The sequence below is a fragment of the Nanorana parkeri genome, unplaced genomic scaffold (assembly GCF_000935625.1).
Source record: "Nanorana parkeri isolate BGI_ZX_2015 unplaced genomic scaffold, ASM93562v1 scaffold1256, whole genome shotgun sequence".
In the NCBI taxonomy this organism is placed as follows: domain Eukaryota; kingdom Metazoa; phylum Chordata; class Amphibia; order Anura; family Dicroglossidae; genus Nanorana; species Nanorana parkeri.
In genome coordinates this window covers 721,169-738,898 of record NW_017307524.1, presented here as the reverse complement: position 1 = coordinate 738,898, position 17,730 = coordinate 721,169, and the positions used below count along the sequence as shown (strand labels likewise).

The following is a 17,730-nucleotide window of genomic DNA, read 5'->3' as shown; positions in this document are numbered from 1 at the left end:
GGTCGTACGGTACTCTCCAGTAAATGAGAGCCTGTTTTAGTTTCTTTGTTACCATTCACCTCTCTGCCCTGTGAAATTCCCAGAGATCAGACTAGATGACGTCAGCTCGTCAAATCCTCTGCGACGCATTTCGTCACAAATACTTTTTCAAAGTCGCCCTAATGTCACCTATTGATCACAAAGAAGCTGATGAAGCTGATCCTACTTCACCAGCTTCTCCTCCTACTACAGCAGCCAGAGAAATGACACACTGAAACTGATGTAATAAACATCGCTTCCGCTGTCAGTGGTTGGAGGAGAGATCAGCCGCTGAAAGTGTGTACAGAGAGCCACTGTGCCGATCCCGTACACTTAGGGGCACACTTAGTTTACTAGCTCCTTTCTCAAAACTCCAAAACTGAACTTTTTCCATTCTCTGTCATTTCAAGAAGAGGGGTGCAGGGGGCTGTAGAGTTAATGTTTACCAAAATTAACCCTGCCTGTACTGTGCTAGCAGATCTCATCAGTTTTAAACTAATTGTGAACACTGCTTGTCCTAACTAACAGTTAAAGAGGATCTCCAGGAATGTAAAAAGTTGACCTTTGCAGTGCGACTACCCCCACACTGCAAGAGTTAACTAGGGCCCGCAATGCAGAACATATACTCACCCGATCCTCAGTCCTGTGGCGGTCGGCACTCACCTCTCTACCCCTCTGTTCTGGCTGTGGTATGTTCCTTGGCATCCTTATGCCTAATACAGGTGAATGGACCTGCATTAGACATGATAACGTCAGGGGGGCTTAGACCGCCGGAGCCCGGGGGAGAAGAGGCAGTGGGATCGAGGATCAGGTGAGTATTTTTTTATTATTATTTAAGCCCCTTTACCAAAATGAGCAGTGCAGTATGGGGGTACTATTTTTAGTCTTAAATACATATGTCTTTAGTCTTAAATACATACTCTGCTATAGTTAGAAATACAATGCATGAAGGAAAGAAAGATGATTGTAGGAAAGGGTATTTATTTCCTGTCCTATTTTGTACCCCTAACTATATGTAAGGTGCCTGGACAGAGAGGGTTACATTTTGTCAGAGAGCAGAGCCTGCCTAGTGGTTGTGAAAGATCCTGAACTCTGGTTCCTTAGATTGACACCCCGGAGTCCCCATGCACACCTAATGCGTGTCGGCGTAACGCGTTAAAAATCTGCAACACACTTCTGGTGCCATTACTTGGTAATGGCACCCCAAATGTGTCTGGAAAAACGCACTTTTTTTGCTTGCGTGGGGAAAAAATGTGGTACACCTGTAGCAGAATCTGCAGCATGAACTACTGTCCTGAGTTTGTTACATGTGTGGCACCCATTGAAATCAAAGGGTGATGCGCATTCAGGGACCCAAAGGTATGAACAGGGACTAAATATAATACATCCAACTGAAGGCCCCCCTCAACCAATTCCAAGGAGATCAGCTTGAAGGTGGGAACACCTGAGAAGACAGGTGTGCGTTGGTGCTGTCAATTGCGGCTCATCCTTTGTCCAAATCATGATGCCTGAAACTTTTACTGTATTATGTACTACTGAATGAGCAATCCAATTAGCCCTCCCTGCTGTAACCCTTTCTGTGTTTTGTTTATCTGATGAAGGTTACAAGGAACACACCTGTGTGCAGGCATGGAGTTATATTGTGATCTTTAGGTGCCAAATCATCATATTGTGAATGTTAATATATATATATATATATTTCTGTGGGCTGTTCTTTTTTTCTTTTTTTGTAAATTTGTCTGATAGCTTTCGGAGTTTCCCCCTGCTCTCCATAAATACAAGACAAGACAGTATGGAGATCATTCATTCACAAGCAGGGCACTTTTGGGCTCAGATACCAGCAGCTACTGTCAAACAGAGAAAAGGAAACCGCTGGGCAAATGGCTGACACAAGTAAGTGAAACACGCCAGACAGAATGAGATGTTTCTTGCACTGACATTCCGTGGTGTTGTAAAAAGGCTGCTGTTGAAGAATGCATTATGCAATAGGCACTCTGTTAGGAGGTTTAACCTTGTAGGATATATGTACAGTGCTATACATAAATGGCTATACAAAAAGGGAACATACAATGAATGCCAGTAATTTTAACTTTCTGTTTCATATGGCTTTATTGTCTTTGTTTAGGGGATATTTGGTCTTGTAAGTGCTCTTATCTTTGGCACTGTAGCACTGTATTGCACTAATCCCCAACCAGTGGCTAGGGATCCACATGTGCTTCCAGGAGGTCTCTCAGTTGGCTCATGACAGTCTTCCTGTAGGTTCTTAGCGTTGAAATACCTTCTTTGCCAACCCTCTTGTTGCATTTTTCTTCTTTTTTTTTGTGGAAGGCAAGATTTTTCATACTTAATGAGGCTTATGCCACTTGTGATAGAATTTGGGGACCTGTGCTGTGTGCTGCGCACTTGCCAACAGATGCTTATGGTATACTATGAGTACAAGAAATGAGGTTTTAGGAAATGCATTATTTTGTTGTTTAGAAAATAAAAGAAATATATGTTTGTTGTAGAAGATGTCCAATTGTCCATGTTATATAATATTATTCAAGTCTCAGATCTCTGATGTCAATGTAGCTCAAAGGCCAATGTTAAGGTACAGAGCTTTGTAATATTAAACTAATTGAAGAAATGTGAGTGAATATTGTATCGTTAGCGATAAATCCACAGGTAGAGAAGAAATAAGTGGCTTTCTTATGACGTCTGCCTCTGTGCCCAGAGGAGGAACCTAAAAGCTTGCATTTGTAATATTTCTAGCCACTAAAAAGTGTCACTTTATTCTGCTTTCTCTATCTCAGTCAATCATAGGCCTTAGCAAGAATATTTTAGAGTAGGAAACAAAAAGAAATATTGATTGTTCTGGGCAACACCGAGTTTTCTTTCTTTCAAATTCTAATTTTGTTTTTTTTTATTATATCAGCCTTACTGTGAGGTGCATTATTAAAATACAAGAGAAGAAAGCTTTAAAGTCTTCCTATATAGTATCAGTTCATGACAGTACAAATGTACCCAGTACCCTTTGAATGTGTAAATCTACTGTTCATACAAAAATTAAAGCCCAGCTCCTGCCAAAACATGTTTTGTAAAGATAGTCTGTATTACTATTTATGTAGCTATTAGGAAAGTTTCCGCTCACTTCCTGTCAGGGCAGGAAGTGCTGGGAAATCTCTCCAAAAGGAAAACATATTTTTGTAGCGTGGGGAAGGATTAGAACCTCTGAAAATGTGTTATTCTTTTCTGTGCCTTCCTGTTTCAAAGTAACATGTACAGGAAAGTTTTAAGTTTTCCCCATTCAATCCAAAAACAGACAAGACTTTATAACAGGGGTAGACAAAATTGGCACTCCAGCTACAGTGAAACAACAGATCCCACCATACCTCTCGGAGTCATTCCTTTGTCTGTCACAGTCTTGCAATGCCTCATGGGTCTTGTAGTTCCACAGCAGCTACCCCTGCTTCATAATATTAAATTATCACTAACAAAAATCAAATTTGTTTTCTGTCTTTCATTTAGCAGGATGTTTACATCCCACAGTAAATATGTAGAATGATTGTTGTATTATTATATTTGTGACATGAGACATATTTCTTGTTTCAGGCTTCTATTTAACCTCCATCCATCTCTTGGTATCTTTGGCAATAACAATCATTGTAACATCTGTCAGCTCGGCACCCGTATCACTTGCCTCCTCTGGTGATGAAACTGCTAATAACATATTCAGCTCTGCCTCTAGTCTGGCCAAAGTTATAGCAGAGGAAGCTGCAGAATTGTACAAAGAGGTGAGTTTCCTCCAACCAATACTACCATGGTACTCAAACCAGCATTAGGTCTGTTAGGCCAACCTTTGAGATGTGCAAGTGTACTTGTAGATTCACTAGGTGTCTTTCTCAGTGCTCACAAACACATGCCGGGCTATTCAGTAAAACTGCTCTAAAAGCAACAGACTTGTACAACTTGCGATAATAACCCGTATCAAGCAATCAGGTTTATTTATGACAGTCAGATATAACTTCTAATTCCTCGCTGAATAGGTCTGTGTTCAGAATGTAGGACTGAGGCACAGACTAAATATGGGTGCTATAGTAAAATAATAGGTACCAACTGTTACCAGGCTCATGGCCTTGTTGGCCCAGTTGTGCACCTACTTTATCAGTGCAAGCTTTATATTATTATTAATAGTTAAAAGAGGCCTTTATTGTAGAATTTTATTATACATGAAATGTGGCACTCATAGAAAGTTGTCATGGAGACCTAGTTCTTATTTGATAACCAGAGCGGTTTCCACGCCCATAGATATGGGCACACATCCCTTATATACATATGTATGATGATGTTTCCACGCCCCTAGATATGGGCAAACAACCCTTATATACATATGTATGATGATGTTCATTGTCACTGCACAGGACATTAACCTAAGAGATGATGGAGGGCAGTATTTGTGCCGTGGACACTGCAGCATTGCTATACTGACTACCCTGTGTATAAACCTCAACGTGTATTTTGACCTTTACAAAACTATATGTTTATTATGTGTTCCCATTCATACAGCATACATAAAAGTATAGAAAAATATTACTTCCCATTCTAGTTGTTTCTTTGGAACAGGTGTGTACATAGGACTCAATTGCTCAACTTCTGTTGTTCAGAATAGCTTGCAATGTGCAAGTAGGGGGCAGATTGAGAGCCAGTTAGTATTAGCATACAATGTACCGCCCAAGCCTTGAGATCTTTAACCCTTTGTTAGGACAGCCCGTGCACACCTAGTTTACAGTGGATAATAAAGATCTGCTAGTTGGTGCAGACAGGGTTAATTATGGTACACATAACTCCCCAGTCTCCTCCATAACATTATACAAAAGGGGAACGCTAGGTAGGATTTTTCAGGAATTAAAAAAATTAGCAGGAATTTTTTTTGTAAATGGCATCATGTAACAAATATAAAAGAAGTATTATCCAAATATGGCTGCAAAAATAGAAATACGCTTTAAGCAGCTGCAGAATCATCAAATGATTCACAGTCGGGGCTTAAATTCTGGCTGATCGGTGAAAACTTTCTATTGCTTTGCTAGTCTCGGTTTGTGATACATATTTCAGTCCCTAAATAATTTCTCTGGCTTTCCCTCAGCATTGTTGCCAGTAAACTGTATTCAAATGTGTCTCAACACCATTCCTTGCAGTCCCATGGGGCATACAGCTGGCTTTGTGCACTTCCTTTGTCACTGTGCAGTTGTACTACTTCATATGTATGAGATTTCTGATCAGTCGGCCTTGTTCCCAGAACACAGATTCACTCGTCGCATACATACGTATTGTGCTCATAAAGCTTAAGTGGTTCCTGATGAACTCTTTTTCCCTGTAACTGATTCACTTTTTTGAAAACGCATAATGACATCATAAAGCTAAAACATGAGCTGTAAAGGGTCATACAGAGACTAATTCATGTGGCTGATGTAATATGAATTGTCAATTAATATACATTTCATCTGAATTATCAGTGTGGTTATTGTTGGCCGTCTTGCATATACCACACATTCATCTTCTCAGATTTAATGCAGCCATTTCTTTACAATACTTGTAGTGAGGTTTTATGAACGTTCTCCACTAGGCTGAAATCCATTGAATTATACCATCTAGTAGAAGCCAATTATATTTAATGCCTTAGGGGGAAGTAAAATTGGGTTGGTAAAAAGTGCTTATAGGCTTTTTACAAAGGGATGGTGTATTTCTTTTATCATAGATACTTCTCACTGCCCGTTAGGTCCTTTTCACACAGGCAGTCTGATCAGATCCGTCTGTCAGTCTTTCAGGCGTATCTGATGTAACTCTACGTGTCTTTTTACATCTGTCTAGGATATAAAGGGACACGTCTGCTTACATCCCACTGCCCATAGGCCTAACCTGGGTCTGTTCAGTAAGGAAAAAACAGAATGAACATGGATGTCACATAAGTGACATCTGTTCCATTCAGCTATCAGCAGGGAGTCTGTGCACGGATTCCCTGCTGATCAGGATGGACAGGTACCCTTATGAAAGGAGCCCTAGTGTACATTGAGTGGTGCATGTGCAGCTCAGTGTACAGTCTTGGCACCATTCTGTGCCTGGATAAAATACCTCTCCTGGAGCTTTTATGGGAGTTATATCATGCTGGCCCAGCCGGATCAAGATGACTAAAGACTCTAAACCCGGATAAACTTTGGGTGAAAATGGAAGGACCGAGGAGAGTGTAGAAATCGCAGAGCTTGAGCTTAGCTTAAGTCTGCCATAATATGCTGTTCATATTCATAGATCCAGGGGGCCAAAAATGGTTCATTTTGTTTGGTGGTTTACTTCTGCTTTAGCGATCATTGTTTGCTTCTTAGGCCTTGAGCACACATGCTTTAGCTTGTATAAGAGCAGTGTATACAGCAGGGGTAGCCAAACTTCAGCCTTCCAGCTGTGGCGAAACTACAAATACCATCATGCTTCTGCCTCTGCATATCATGCCTATGACTCGGAGTCTTGCAATGCCACATGGGGTTTGTAGTGTCACTACAGCTCGGGGGCCAAAGTTTGGCTACCCTGGGGGACAGCAAGACATTGTCGTTTTTTTGTTAGCTTTATGCAGCTTTTTTTTTAAAGAATTGTAAGCAACCTTCAGCTACAGTTTGGAGATCTTAAACATAGATCTTATGATCTTATCTTATAGATCTTATGGCTTTCATTTTAATCAAGTTTCAAGCAGTGTTGTCACTTATTAAAGCTTGTTTAAAGTAACAGCACTCCCATAATATATGTGATTAACTAGAGAGTGAGGAAGGATTAGAACCCCAGTCTGGTTTTACTGTTACCTGGGGATCTGGTAGAGAATCTTTCTCTATCTTTTTGTCCTGCAGACATTTTACCAGACAGGAAGTGAGAGAAAATCTGAAACATGGACACAGCTGTTAACAAGGACAAACATTATTAACAAATGTCATATGGGGATTTAGAACCAGAGAACTCGAGTCACCCAAAGCTTTACTGGCCATACACAGGAAATGTAAACCCTTACAAACTAGATAGCATGTATTTTATTGATATAATGTGTTCTGTGTGGACTGTGGAACGTGCATTTTTGTGTACTTATTCATGAAACTTTTTTTTTCCATAGTTTTGCAATACCTCTAATCTATGTGGCAGCAGTATGGAACGTAATCTGAAAATGGACCTAAAACTCCCAGAGATCACAGACAGATGTCTGAGCAAAGACTTCAATAAGGTACATATAGCATGCGTGTCAATGACATGAAAATCAACCACTGAGATACGTAAAATTTCAAGCCAAAATTGTTTATAGGAACTAAAATCAAAGGGAAAAACTATTTCTCTTTTTTCAGATTTAATTTACATTTCTGTCAACACAATCTTGCTCATAGTTGGGGGGAAAAAAATAATGCTGTGAATAAGGCCTATGGCTACAGGCAATGCAACCACCTTTTTTACTGACTACATTTAAGAATGTTGGGGGTTTTTTTTCAACTTTTTATTTTGTTTCCCTGGAGAAACGTTACAGCTTGTGCATTGAAAACATGCTATCACCTGCCCATTTGGGACAAAGTGACATCTCCCCTGATAAGCCCCAAACCCTTCCCGTCCCTGGGTAGATGACATCACTGACATTGTTCAGGCACTGACATTGGGGTGGTCACATGCACCCTAGACCAGGAACCCATGTTCTGTAAAATGTTGCTAGGGGGGGCAGGGTGGTCAGGTGACAGGTCCTCTTTATGAATGAATGTAGACAGCCATTACTGTGATCTAAAACTACTCCTGACATTTACCAATACCACTTCTTTCTTCTAGGAGCAATGTCTACACAAGATTCACGAAGATCTGCTCAGGTTCCAAAAATACTTTACATTTTTGAAGAAATCTTTGAAAAGTAAGAAAGAAAGAGTAGAGTCCATAGAGCACAAGACCAAGACTCTGTCCGAAGCTGTGAAAAAGGTCAGTTTCATTTATCTCAAGTATCAAATGAGAGATTTAAATACATTAATTGCAAACATATTTGTAACTTAAATTACTTTTTACTGTGTCCGATTGTGGCGAGACCATCAGATTAGTGTACCCTGTGGTTTCTGTTCAACTGGGCTGAGTAAAGGGCATGTTAAATCTTAAAGCCATTACTAACTTTATGGTGTCTAAAGCATCCCATAAACATTAAACAGAATTTGTTAGGATAGGAATATGCAAGCTGCCATTTTGAAAATTCTGATCCCGTCTTCACTGATTAAGAACAAGAATATGCATATTAAAAAGGTACCAACACCACATAGGTAAATGCTTGTTCCAGGTCAATGAGCAATGACGGATTGGGATGGCAGCCACACAATATACACTTTCAAAAGCAATCAACAGTGGCAGCTCATATATTCCTAACTTGATTGGTTCCATTCAAGATCAGGCTTCAGATCTCCTTCAGGTTCTATATTTTGGTGCTGAAGTGTGTGGTTAACTCTAACAATGAGTAACAATAAAATCAAATGTAAACTAACCATATACACAAGGATATCTCCTCAGTGTATTTCCCATTCTACCCTGTAAACATCTACGTGTGTATTGATGAAGCAAAAGGATTTGCTAGGCTATTTTAAAGCCATATCTGGGCAATAAAACTGTCCTCATCTATCCCTCCCATTCACCATGAAAATATTTTTAGTAAGCCCCCAAAGTCCATTTTTTTCTCCACAGTCGCGTCTTCCTGCTATTGTAACACTCAGAGCTCGCCGTGACCTCTTCACTGGACAGCCAACGAGAAAAGTTCATGCCAAATGTTTTTAAAAGTTGCTTCATTTGTTCCTCAAAGTGAACTGGTGGGGGGCTTCTACAATTGTCTATTTACATAAAAAAAAATTTCCAGCAGAGCTGCTCAGATGTTTTCAGTATGACACAGCTCCATTGTGGAAACCCATTGGTTGTTGAAATTGTAAAAGCATTTTTAGCAATCTAATTCATCATTCACCAGGCCCATATATGGCAAACTTTAATGTGCGACTCACAATCTAAATCTTTAATGAGCTCGTAAAGCTGAAAAAACACAAGCTAATAAAGAAAAAAAAAAGAAAAAAAAAAAAGTGCTGCAAAGAGGAAGTAAATTCCATTATAACAAGGACTGAGAAAAATCCCCCCAGGGTCTAATAGACAGTGGAATGAACACGCTGTATATCAATTTCAGTAATAGTAAAATTCTATTCTGTTTCAGATGGAAAATAATCACCATGAAGAGAAAGTTGACAACGCTGCAGTCACTTCAATGGAGGGCTTAAAGTCCAAAGATGCTTGGAATGAAAAGCTCACTATCTACCTCATTCTGCAGTCATTCAAAGACTACATGATCAAGACAACCCGAGCTATACGAAACAGCCGCAGCTGAGCATGCTTTTCATACTCACTACTGTGTAGTGATATAGAATTGTTCTGTTTGCAGAACTTTAAGTTTATTGGAAGGTAGAATTGTGTAAAAACACAATTTGACCATCTAACTTTATTTTTTTTTACACTTAAATTATTCACTTTAATGTATATTTATTTATTACACTATTTACATATTTATCTTTTATTTTTAAAGAATTCTATATTATTTTTTTCAAATTGTGCAATAGAATACATCAGAAGTCTGCACATGAGAGCAAGCTGTGCATTTTATATATGCCAGCTTTAAATAAAGACCAAAACATTCACTTTCCATAAAATAGGAAAATACCAAGACTGTGCTGGCTATTTACACCTTAACTTGTGTTTTTGGGAGGTCCCGAGAAGGGAAACCAATACTTGGAAATATGAAAGATGCCAGCGCATCTCTCCTTACAAATCATGCCAATTCTCTGCCATGCTAATCCAATGGCTTTACTACTTTCCAAGTCACACTACCCTTGAAGGTCAGGAGTTCTGCATCTGCGAATGAATTCCCTGTACTTTTGTATGTTGCTGTATGCAAAAGATTACTTAAAGTGTGGTATAGGATTGGGCTCAGGTAACCCATACAAGGCATCATTTTTTTTCTACTGGAATGTTAATGTAGGACTAACCAGATATGAGACTTACAAACTACAACCTACGTACGTTAACGTGTGGCATAATGCCACTTTCTGTACATCAGCTCCTAGTCATTGGCGGCCTGGTGTCCTTGGAACACAATCAGTAACTTTTCAGGCCAAGGATTTTAGGCCCTTCCCACTGATATCTCACTGTAGTCTATGCACAGTCCTGGTCATTCCAAATTAGTCTCAGCTCTGCTCTCACTGTGTTTTAAACAGTTGTCAATGCTTAACTGAGAAGTGGCTGAAATCCCACACAGCCCTGTCAATCTGGCTGCTGGGGATCATGGGGAATGTATACAAAAATCTAGTTTGAGATTTTGTTTTAAAAAATCTAGTTTATGATTTTGAGATTTTCTTCTGACTTAAGCACATTAGGGGACTGTTTGGGCTTTTGTTCCCGTCAGGTGCGTTTGCAGTCTCATATAAATCGATGGTAATGTAAAACCCACTTGAAGGAGGTCAAAAACATCTGCCAATATAAGTTATCTAAAAAAAACGTCTCAAACTGATGCCATCGACAGAAGCCCTAATGTATAATGAGCTACTAACACACAACAAAATAGCAGACCTGTACCTTTTATTATAATACCGTGCAACACAACACATGGTGGTGTGCTACAGTGTGGGTCTATCAGCATCTGCTGGACTGTGCACTGGGGTGCCATTCTAAATGAATGGTGCTTCAACACACTGCACTTCACTGCCATAATGCACAGTCAAATATGTTTTACTACAACGCCTGGGTGTGATGTCAGCCTTTATCTGAGGCAGCAGAGAAAATGTGTGCATTTTCAGTGAAAAGCAAAACAGTATACTCTACAGGGGGTCAACCATGTTGGATGTATTCACTGCTACATACTTATTTATTGCAACTTTTTCCTGTTATTTATTCTTGTTGATAAATGTATTATTAAAGATGCTGTCAAATAAATTATTTTCATCATAAACCTTTGCTGGATCCAACTTTCATTTTGTTTCCCACTTCCCATTAAATAAAAGGATGGGTTAGGCTCTTTGCGGATTTTTAGAAGAAATAACACAGCTCTATGTATTTTTCTAAAGAAACATTAACACAGCTAGATAAATAACAGACATTTATTTTTATAACCAAAAATGCAAGTCGGTGATTTTGTTTGGAGGGAATGTACAGAGGTTAAACATCAGTGTACAAGTATATGACAACATGACAAATAACACATTTCTGTAATGAGAATATGGCCTTAGCAATGCTGCCAGTCCTGCTACATTGATGGATCAAATGCTATGGCAGTACTAAGTCCGGGGGCCATAAATCCATGCTGCTTTATGTTTGTAAACTGTGGCACCAGTATTCCGCTTCTCCAAGCCAACAGCAATAACGGTTTTCAACGTCTGGACCTAGAAGTGTTTTTCTGAATTCTTCATCCCCAGAGCAAGCTAAAACAAATCAATGCATAAATACATGAATTAATAAGCAGCATTGGTTTTGTTTTTCTGAGTCACAACACAATAAAGCATTACCCACATTCAGGGCACAGAAAATGTACAACCTTACCAAAGCAGCTAACAGCATAGTGCTAGGGACAATATTGTTCATGACACTTCCCATTTACCAGTGGACAAGAGTGCATTACCATAGGAACTTCTGCTGGTCATAACTGGAAGTGGCTAGAGTAATTTAATGGTGTGCAACTTCTCTCTGGTTCCAGGTACGCTTACTATTGTTAAAAGAGTATTTACAATATCAATAAGAAGCAGTCACCCAATTTGTCCGCCTCCCACAATAACCAAGTGGGAAATCTCCTTCCTGTCATCACACTATTCATATTGATTTGCTGGACTACAATCTTTCATTCAGATATAACAGCATTGATTGAGGAGTATGGGAAACTCTTCATACCTGCATTCTTCAGCAGTAGGCACTGGGGCTGCAGAATTGGGCTGCTGTTTTCAGGGGCCTCAAGGGGTTCCCTTCATCAGGCTCAGAATTCTGAGCCTGATGAAGGGGACCCCTTGAGGCCCCGAAAGCGCTTGCAAATTGAATGGCAATTTTGCATTAAAACCGACTTTTGCTGATGACATCCTTTATATTTGTATGTTGTTCACGGCATCATCCGTGGTCACTACGAGCACCCATCGGTTTACACAGGACATTCATTGATCCGGTAAGGAGTGCAACAGGATACATCGTTTATATTATTTAGAAGATGGGTTCCTACATTGAGGAGTTGGAAGTTTTATATACTGTTTGTCCGCCTTAAAAGGTTGAGCCATTGATAAACACCAAGTAATCAGGCAAGGCACTGAACAAAGGTGGCAGAGGGCTTTGTGGGTATTTCGACACCAACGCTTGTAGTCCTGGCAATAATTAAGGAAATATCGGAGACAGATTTGATACGGTTATGCAAGAATCTGAGACAGATTTGACCTCATAAACACATGCACAATTACGATGTCAGGGTCATGTTTTATATTGGATTTTTTAGGACAACAGAGAGGTATTTATGAATCACACAGTACACTAACCGATGTGTAAATCCTGAGTTTTATAATTTACGCAAGCCTTGTAAGCTCCAAGATCAGAGCAGGAATTGATAACTGTATGTACAAGGCTATTGTAAGATGAATCCCTTTTACTGTGCATGCAGCTAGTGGAAGGTGGGTAATCATGCAGTAAAAAGGAGTTGTGGGTTCTGTAGAAGCTTAGTAAAACTGGCAAATCGGTCACTGCTCCCCTTAATAGCAGAATCATCTGGCTGTGTATGGTCAGCTTTATTTATTTTATAACATTCAATCAAAATTGTTGCCTGTAAGCCCAAGATGCCTCCTGAATTTGGGTCCACCCTACTTGGAACCCTTCACTTCTCCAACTGGCAAGTCCCTGGTTATGCCAATATTCAAAGTGGGAGGTTTAGTGACCAACAGACTTGTAGCATTCCAAGTTATAGCAAATTAGACAAATCCCATGTTTCCTGTTACAGAATACAGTTAGCTGGTTAGAATGTCTGGTGCTACAGGTTCACTTTGAAGTAGAATCAATTTTCAGAAATGTTATCAGTGAAACATAACAATGACATAAGGCAAACTGCATTATTTTAAATACAATTTGCATTTTCTATTTGAAAAAAATACTTTGTGATCCTTCCAGAGCCAGGCATGTTCTTCAACAGGTCAAAAAAAAGATTCCCCTGCAGTGAAATCACTGCAGCTTTGTCAGCCTATTGAGTGCTGCTCAGTCACACAGGAAGACTGCAATGTCACCACTGAGAACCCCCCTGCTCAGCAATGGCCTCCTAAGGTGTTGTGACCGACAGCAGATCTCTGTCAACATTGTCTGATGAGAAGAACAGTGAAAGTGGTGTGGGGAGCCTCCATCCCTCCTCCTGGGTCCAATGGCACAACGTTTGTTGTAAACCCAGTGACTTCCTCACAGGCCTTATAAGAGGGTTTTAAGCATCCCTGAATGTAGAAAAAAAAAAAAAAAAAACACACACCACAGGAGCATCAAAAGGGGCATGAGGACTAGAAGATCAAAAAAAAAAAAAAAAAGTTTGTATCCATTAGGAATTTCCTTTTTAGTGCATAAAAAGCAAAACGTAAAAGCAAAACTGTGTTTAGTTCCGGATACAGTGGTGAAGAATTATAACCCGTCAGGTTATGTTTTCCCCTCTGTGTCCGTGGTAAAGAGACTTACCTTCTCTATTTGTCCTGCTGAACATTGTGACTGAAAGTGAAAGAAAACCCCAAATTTCAAGTTGTCTCCAGAACAGCAATAGAGGGGACATAGTCCAAAAGTGTCCCATCAAAGAAATTAACCTAATTTGGGCGAAATTTCCTCTTGCTTCCTGTTGTGTCCACAAGACAGGAAGTGAAGGGAGACTTCTTGACGGGTTTTGGCTGCTGCCTAATTTATCCAAAATAGGTTTGGAATTTCAACATACTTATAAGTCTACAACTGAACGAGCTGGCTTTTAGCTACAAAATTAGATTAGCGAGCTTGCTAACGAAATATATGAAACGGGCACACTAAAATAATTAAAGGGACTCTCCAGACAAACAGCTAAATACACATACTGTATATGTTTCCACCAGAAAATGATCTGTCATTTATACAGCTTGGCCACACTGCATTATACTACTTCCTAGTTCGGCTTTACTGCTTCCTGGATCAACTGCCTGCTACCAGAGAGAGGATACGAGTCTAGTCCATTGCCATTGAAAAAAATACTTTGTGATCCTTCCAGAGCCAGGCATTTGGCTGGCTCTGGAAAGGTGAAAAAGGTGAAAGGTGAAAAAGGAATCTGTTCTGCTGAACCATGTCAGTCTGACATTTCATTGTGGCATGTGTGTATAAATGTGTGTATAAGTTTTACATATTTTGGGGAAAATAATACAATTTACAGATATATTTTGTATTTGGATGTAGAGGTTTGCAGCTGAACTGAGCGCAAAAACTCTCATTTAACTATATCCCTCAATAGCCACTAAGGATAAAAGTCTACTTTGTGTGCACAAATGTGTGCATTGCACACAAACACAGTTCTGAAAAGTAATGGTGACATAATTCCTGTGCTGCACATATCATGTGCAGAGAGTAGAGCTGTGGAAGAGACACACCAGGCACCACCCACTACAGGCCATCTCCAGGAAACTAAAGGAGGGGGCGGATACAAGACCAGTCACCCTGCACGAGGGACAGAGAGCAGCACTGACTGCTCTTATTACAGAAAGCTCCTGCACAGAGGTAAAGTTTTATGTTGGATTCCTGCACAGATCCGGAAAAAATGCACAAAGCAGCCAAGATTTAGGGCTAGTTCACACCAGCCAGTGCGTTCCGGTCAGAATTGCGGATCGTATTGCGGCCGGCTCACTTTGTTGTGGGGTGGGAGGGGCGTGACGGTGCATTGAACTCAATGTCACCATAGCCACACCCTCCGGCCGCAATGCGATCTGCCGCACGGGAACGCAAGGCACATCCCAATGCTTGCGGTCCTGTCGGAAAAGCGCTATTTTTTTCTGATCGGACCGGAAAGCAGTCATTGGATGTGCCATGCGTTCCCATGCGGCAGATCGCATTGTGGCTGGAGGGTGTGGCTGTGGTGCCGTTGACTTTAATGCACCGCCGTGCACCCTCCCGCCACAAAACAAAGTGAGCGGGCCGCAATTCGCTGCCAGAACACACTGTGGCTGGTGTGACATAGCTCTCAAATGAGAATGCACATAGCGCTTGTATTTAGACAATACTTTCTTAGCATGAAGTTCAGCTTTAAGAGATGCACAGCTCAGTGTAAAATTCTGGCACCTGCTGGGTGCAGGGATGAATTAACTTGTGCATGCGAAGGTGGTACATCATCCAAGGCAATCAAGACAGCTGAAGACCTCGCCCCCGGAACGAGCCGGAGAAATGATGTCAGCGAGGAAGCTCGCAGACGTTGCATCACTAGAGCAGGGGCATTTACGGATTTTAGTTCTCCGTTAAGATTATCTCACAGTCAAAATTAGCAACATATTTTGCATACACCCATTTAGATGGAGATGTTATGAAACAAGGGACTCCCTTCAGCTGCCACTTCCTGAAATATAAGGAATCCCTTTGACAGCAAAAAATTAGAGAAAAGTTGAAGCTCCGTCAACAGGGAGATTCTTACAAATCACTTATTAGGGTTGAAAAATCTAAATATTGTCTTTTAAAATTTCCCATAATGCGGCCCTCTTGCTAATGTCATGGAAAATACAGACACAGAAATAGCACAAGGGAGCTGCCACTATGAAGTGATTGAAACTTGATGGTATACATTTACATGGAAAAATCCAAAAAAGTCTGGGAGGTCTGAAAATATTTCCAGGGCATGATTCTAAAGTGGCCTCGTCACCCTAAAGCCTACCTCTGGGGGAAGAAAAATTGTTTTAGAGTGGGGCTACCCCTGCAAGGCATGAGCGTGAATCGGGTCAGTAAAAGTTTTTTTTCCCCTAGGTACCTTAGAGCTAAACAAGCATTTAACCACCCTTGCATTTCAGGGGCAGCACCACTGCAAAGGGTCCCATCCCTCCCATAGATGAGCTAAAGAAACGCTGCTGGCAGGTATAAAGTGCAGGTATGAAGGCACCTTTAGAAATGTTTAGTAATTGCAATCTACAGATACAGATAGATAACTGAAGGCTTTTTATGCTTCGCATACGTTACTTTTCATTGACTTCCCATTCTTTTCATGGTGGCATTTTACTAAAGGCAGATTATTGCATCTCCCTTTACTTCCTGGAACTCTGGCACATGACCATGCACATCATCTGAGAGGGAAAAATGCCTTTCCCTGAGATCTCGTGAGATTTTGCAGTTTACAGATGAGATTTCCCAGCAATGCTCTGATGATGTAACCTTCCCAATATGCATGTCTTAGGCACAGGCTACATCACTAATGCCTACGAGGGCCAGGAAGTGGAACAACAATTAAAAGGTAAAAGAAAAATATGTTAATTTAACCAATAACTGTAAAATTATTTCATATCAGCATTCAGAGCTGCACACTGATGTGATTTTTAGTGAAAGGGGGGTAAAGGTTCACTTTAAGCATCAGAGCGTTCTCTCTCCCTCCTGCCCACCACACACATTGCTATAAGCCTATTGTTTTACAGTTTATTTTTGTTGTCCCCACTGGGGAAATTCACTCTTTTTATTTGCCCTGGTGACCACTAACCCCAGAATGGAAAATCCAAAATGTTATAGTTGTCATAAAAAAAAATCATCCATAAGGGACACCTTTTCCAGTGACAATTGTCTAAGATGGGATTTGCCCTTATTTCACTTCCTGCTGCATCTGTGAGGCAGGAAGTGAAGGAAAATAACCCAAATGGGGTACCGATAGCAAAGAAAAGATAGGGGTCTTAATTATTCCATACTTTATCCCAACCTTTCTCGAATCACAGCACACTATTAAAGTATGCAAAATCTCACAGCACCCCAATCTAAAATGTAAATGTTACTTACCCCTGTGAAAGCCACTCGACAGCATCGTAGCGACCTGTGATTTCATTGGTTGCTACGGTCCTGTCGGGCAGCTTTCAAAAGGTAGTAGATTGTTGCCTCTCCCCTGGCCCACCAACACAAAGTATGCTGTGCAGACAGCCCGCCAGCATTCAACTTCATTGGTTGCCAGGGAGCAAGTGGATGTCCCACAAGTCACCCGACTTATTGCTAGATACAGATGACTGTATTGGCCGCTAAAGACGCTATTGGCGGAAACAGTTTAAGTTTTAAATCCGTGCATGGATTCTATGCTGATTGGAACTGAAGGACCCCATGTAAAGGGGCCTTAGGGCAGGGGAAAAAAACCAACAAAAGGTGCAAACAGTATTTATTGGGCAGCAAGGACACAATATTCCAGTCTGAGTCGTAAATGCTGCAACTACTGCTTTCTATCTCCACTGGGGGGAGGAAGAGTAAGCCCTGTACAGGGTAACAGGCAGTAACCAAAATCGAGGAATCCTAGAATTCATAATTTATGAATACCGTAATGCAAGTTTCCCTTCCAGCCCGTTGCATATATAAAAGCTGCTGCTATTTGCATAAACTTACCTTAGTACATTGGGTTCAGGCATTCCAGGGTCAGCTCCCCTTTTAAATCCTTAAAAGATTTAAAAAAAAAAAAAAAAAGTGTTAGGAAAAAAATAATAATAAAGA

General features: G+C 40.5%; 2 protein-coding genes across 2 annotated transcripts in view; one reads left to right on the top strand and one right to left on the bottom strand.

Annotated features, from left to right (window-relative positions):
* Positions 1-1,846: 1,846 nt before the first annotated feature.
* Positions 1,847-9,406, top strand: LOC108797293 (interleukin-6-like). Its single transcript, XM_018568869.1, has 5 exons — positions 1,847-1,911; positions 3,610-3,791; positions 7,145-7,252; positions 7,837-8,043; positions 9,236-9,406. Exons 1-5 carry the CDS (start codon positions 1,899-1,901, stop codon positions 9,404-9,406), a joined length of 681 nt encoding a protein of 226 aa, XP_018424371.1. The 5' UTR covers positions 1,847-1,898.
* Positions 9,407-11,389: 1,983 nt separating this feature from the next.
* The window catches only part of TOMM7 (translocase of outer mitochondrial membrane 7), a 16,387-nt gene continuing 10,046 nt past the window's right edge, over positions 11,390-17,730 (bottom strand). The window contains exons 2-3 of the mRNA XM_018568871.1: positions 17,626-17,674; positions 11,390-11,489 (exon numbers count right to left, since the gene is read on the bottom strand). Of these exons, the coding sequence (XP_018424373.1) occupies positions 11,474-11,489; positions 17,626-17,674 (65 nt within the window). The 3' untranslated portion in view covers positions 11,390-11,473. The remainder of the gene's footprint in view (positions 11,490-17,625; positions 17,675-17,730) is intronic.

Coding starts and splice junctions, on each gene's coding strand:
- LOC108797293 (XM_018568869.1), top strand. Junction 3,792..7,144: donor CTGCAGAATTGTACAAAGAG/GTGAGTTTCCTC, acceptor TTTTTTCCATAG/TTTTGCAATACCTCTAATCT. Junction 8,044..9,235: donor CATTAATTGCAAACATATTT/GTAACTTAAATT, acceptor ATTCTGTTTCAG/ATGGAAAATAATCACCATGA.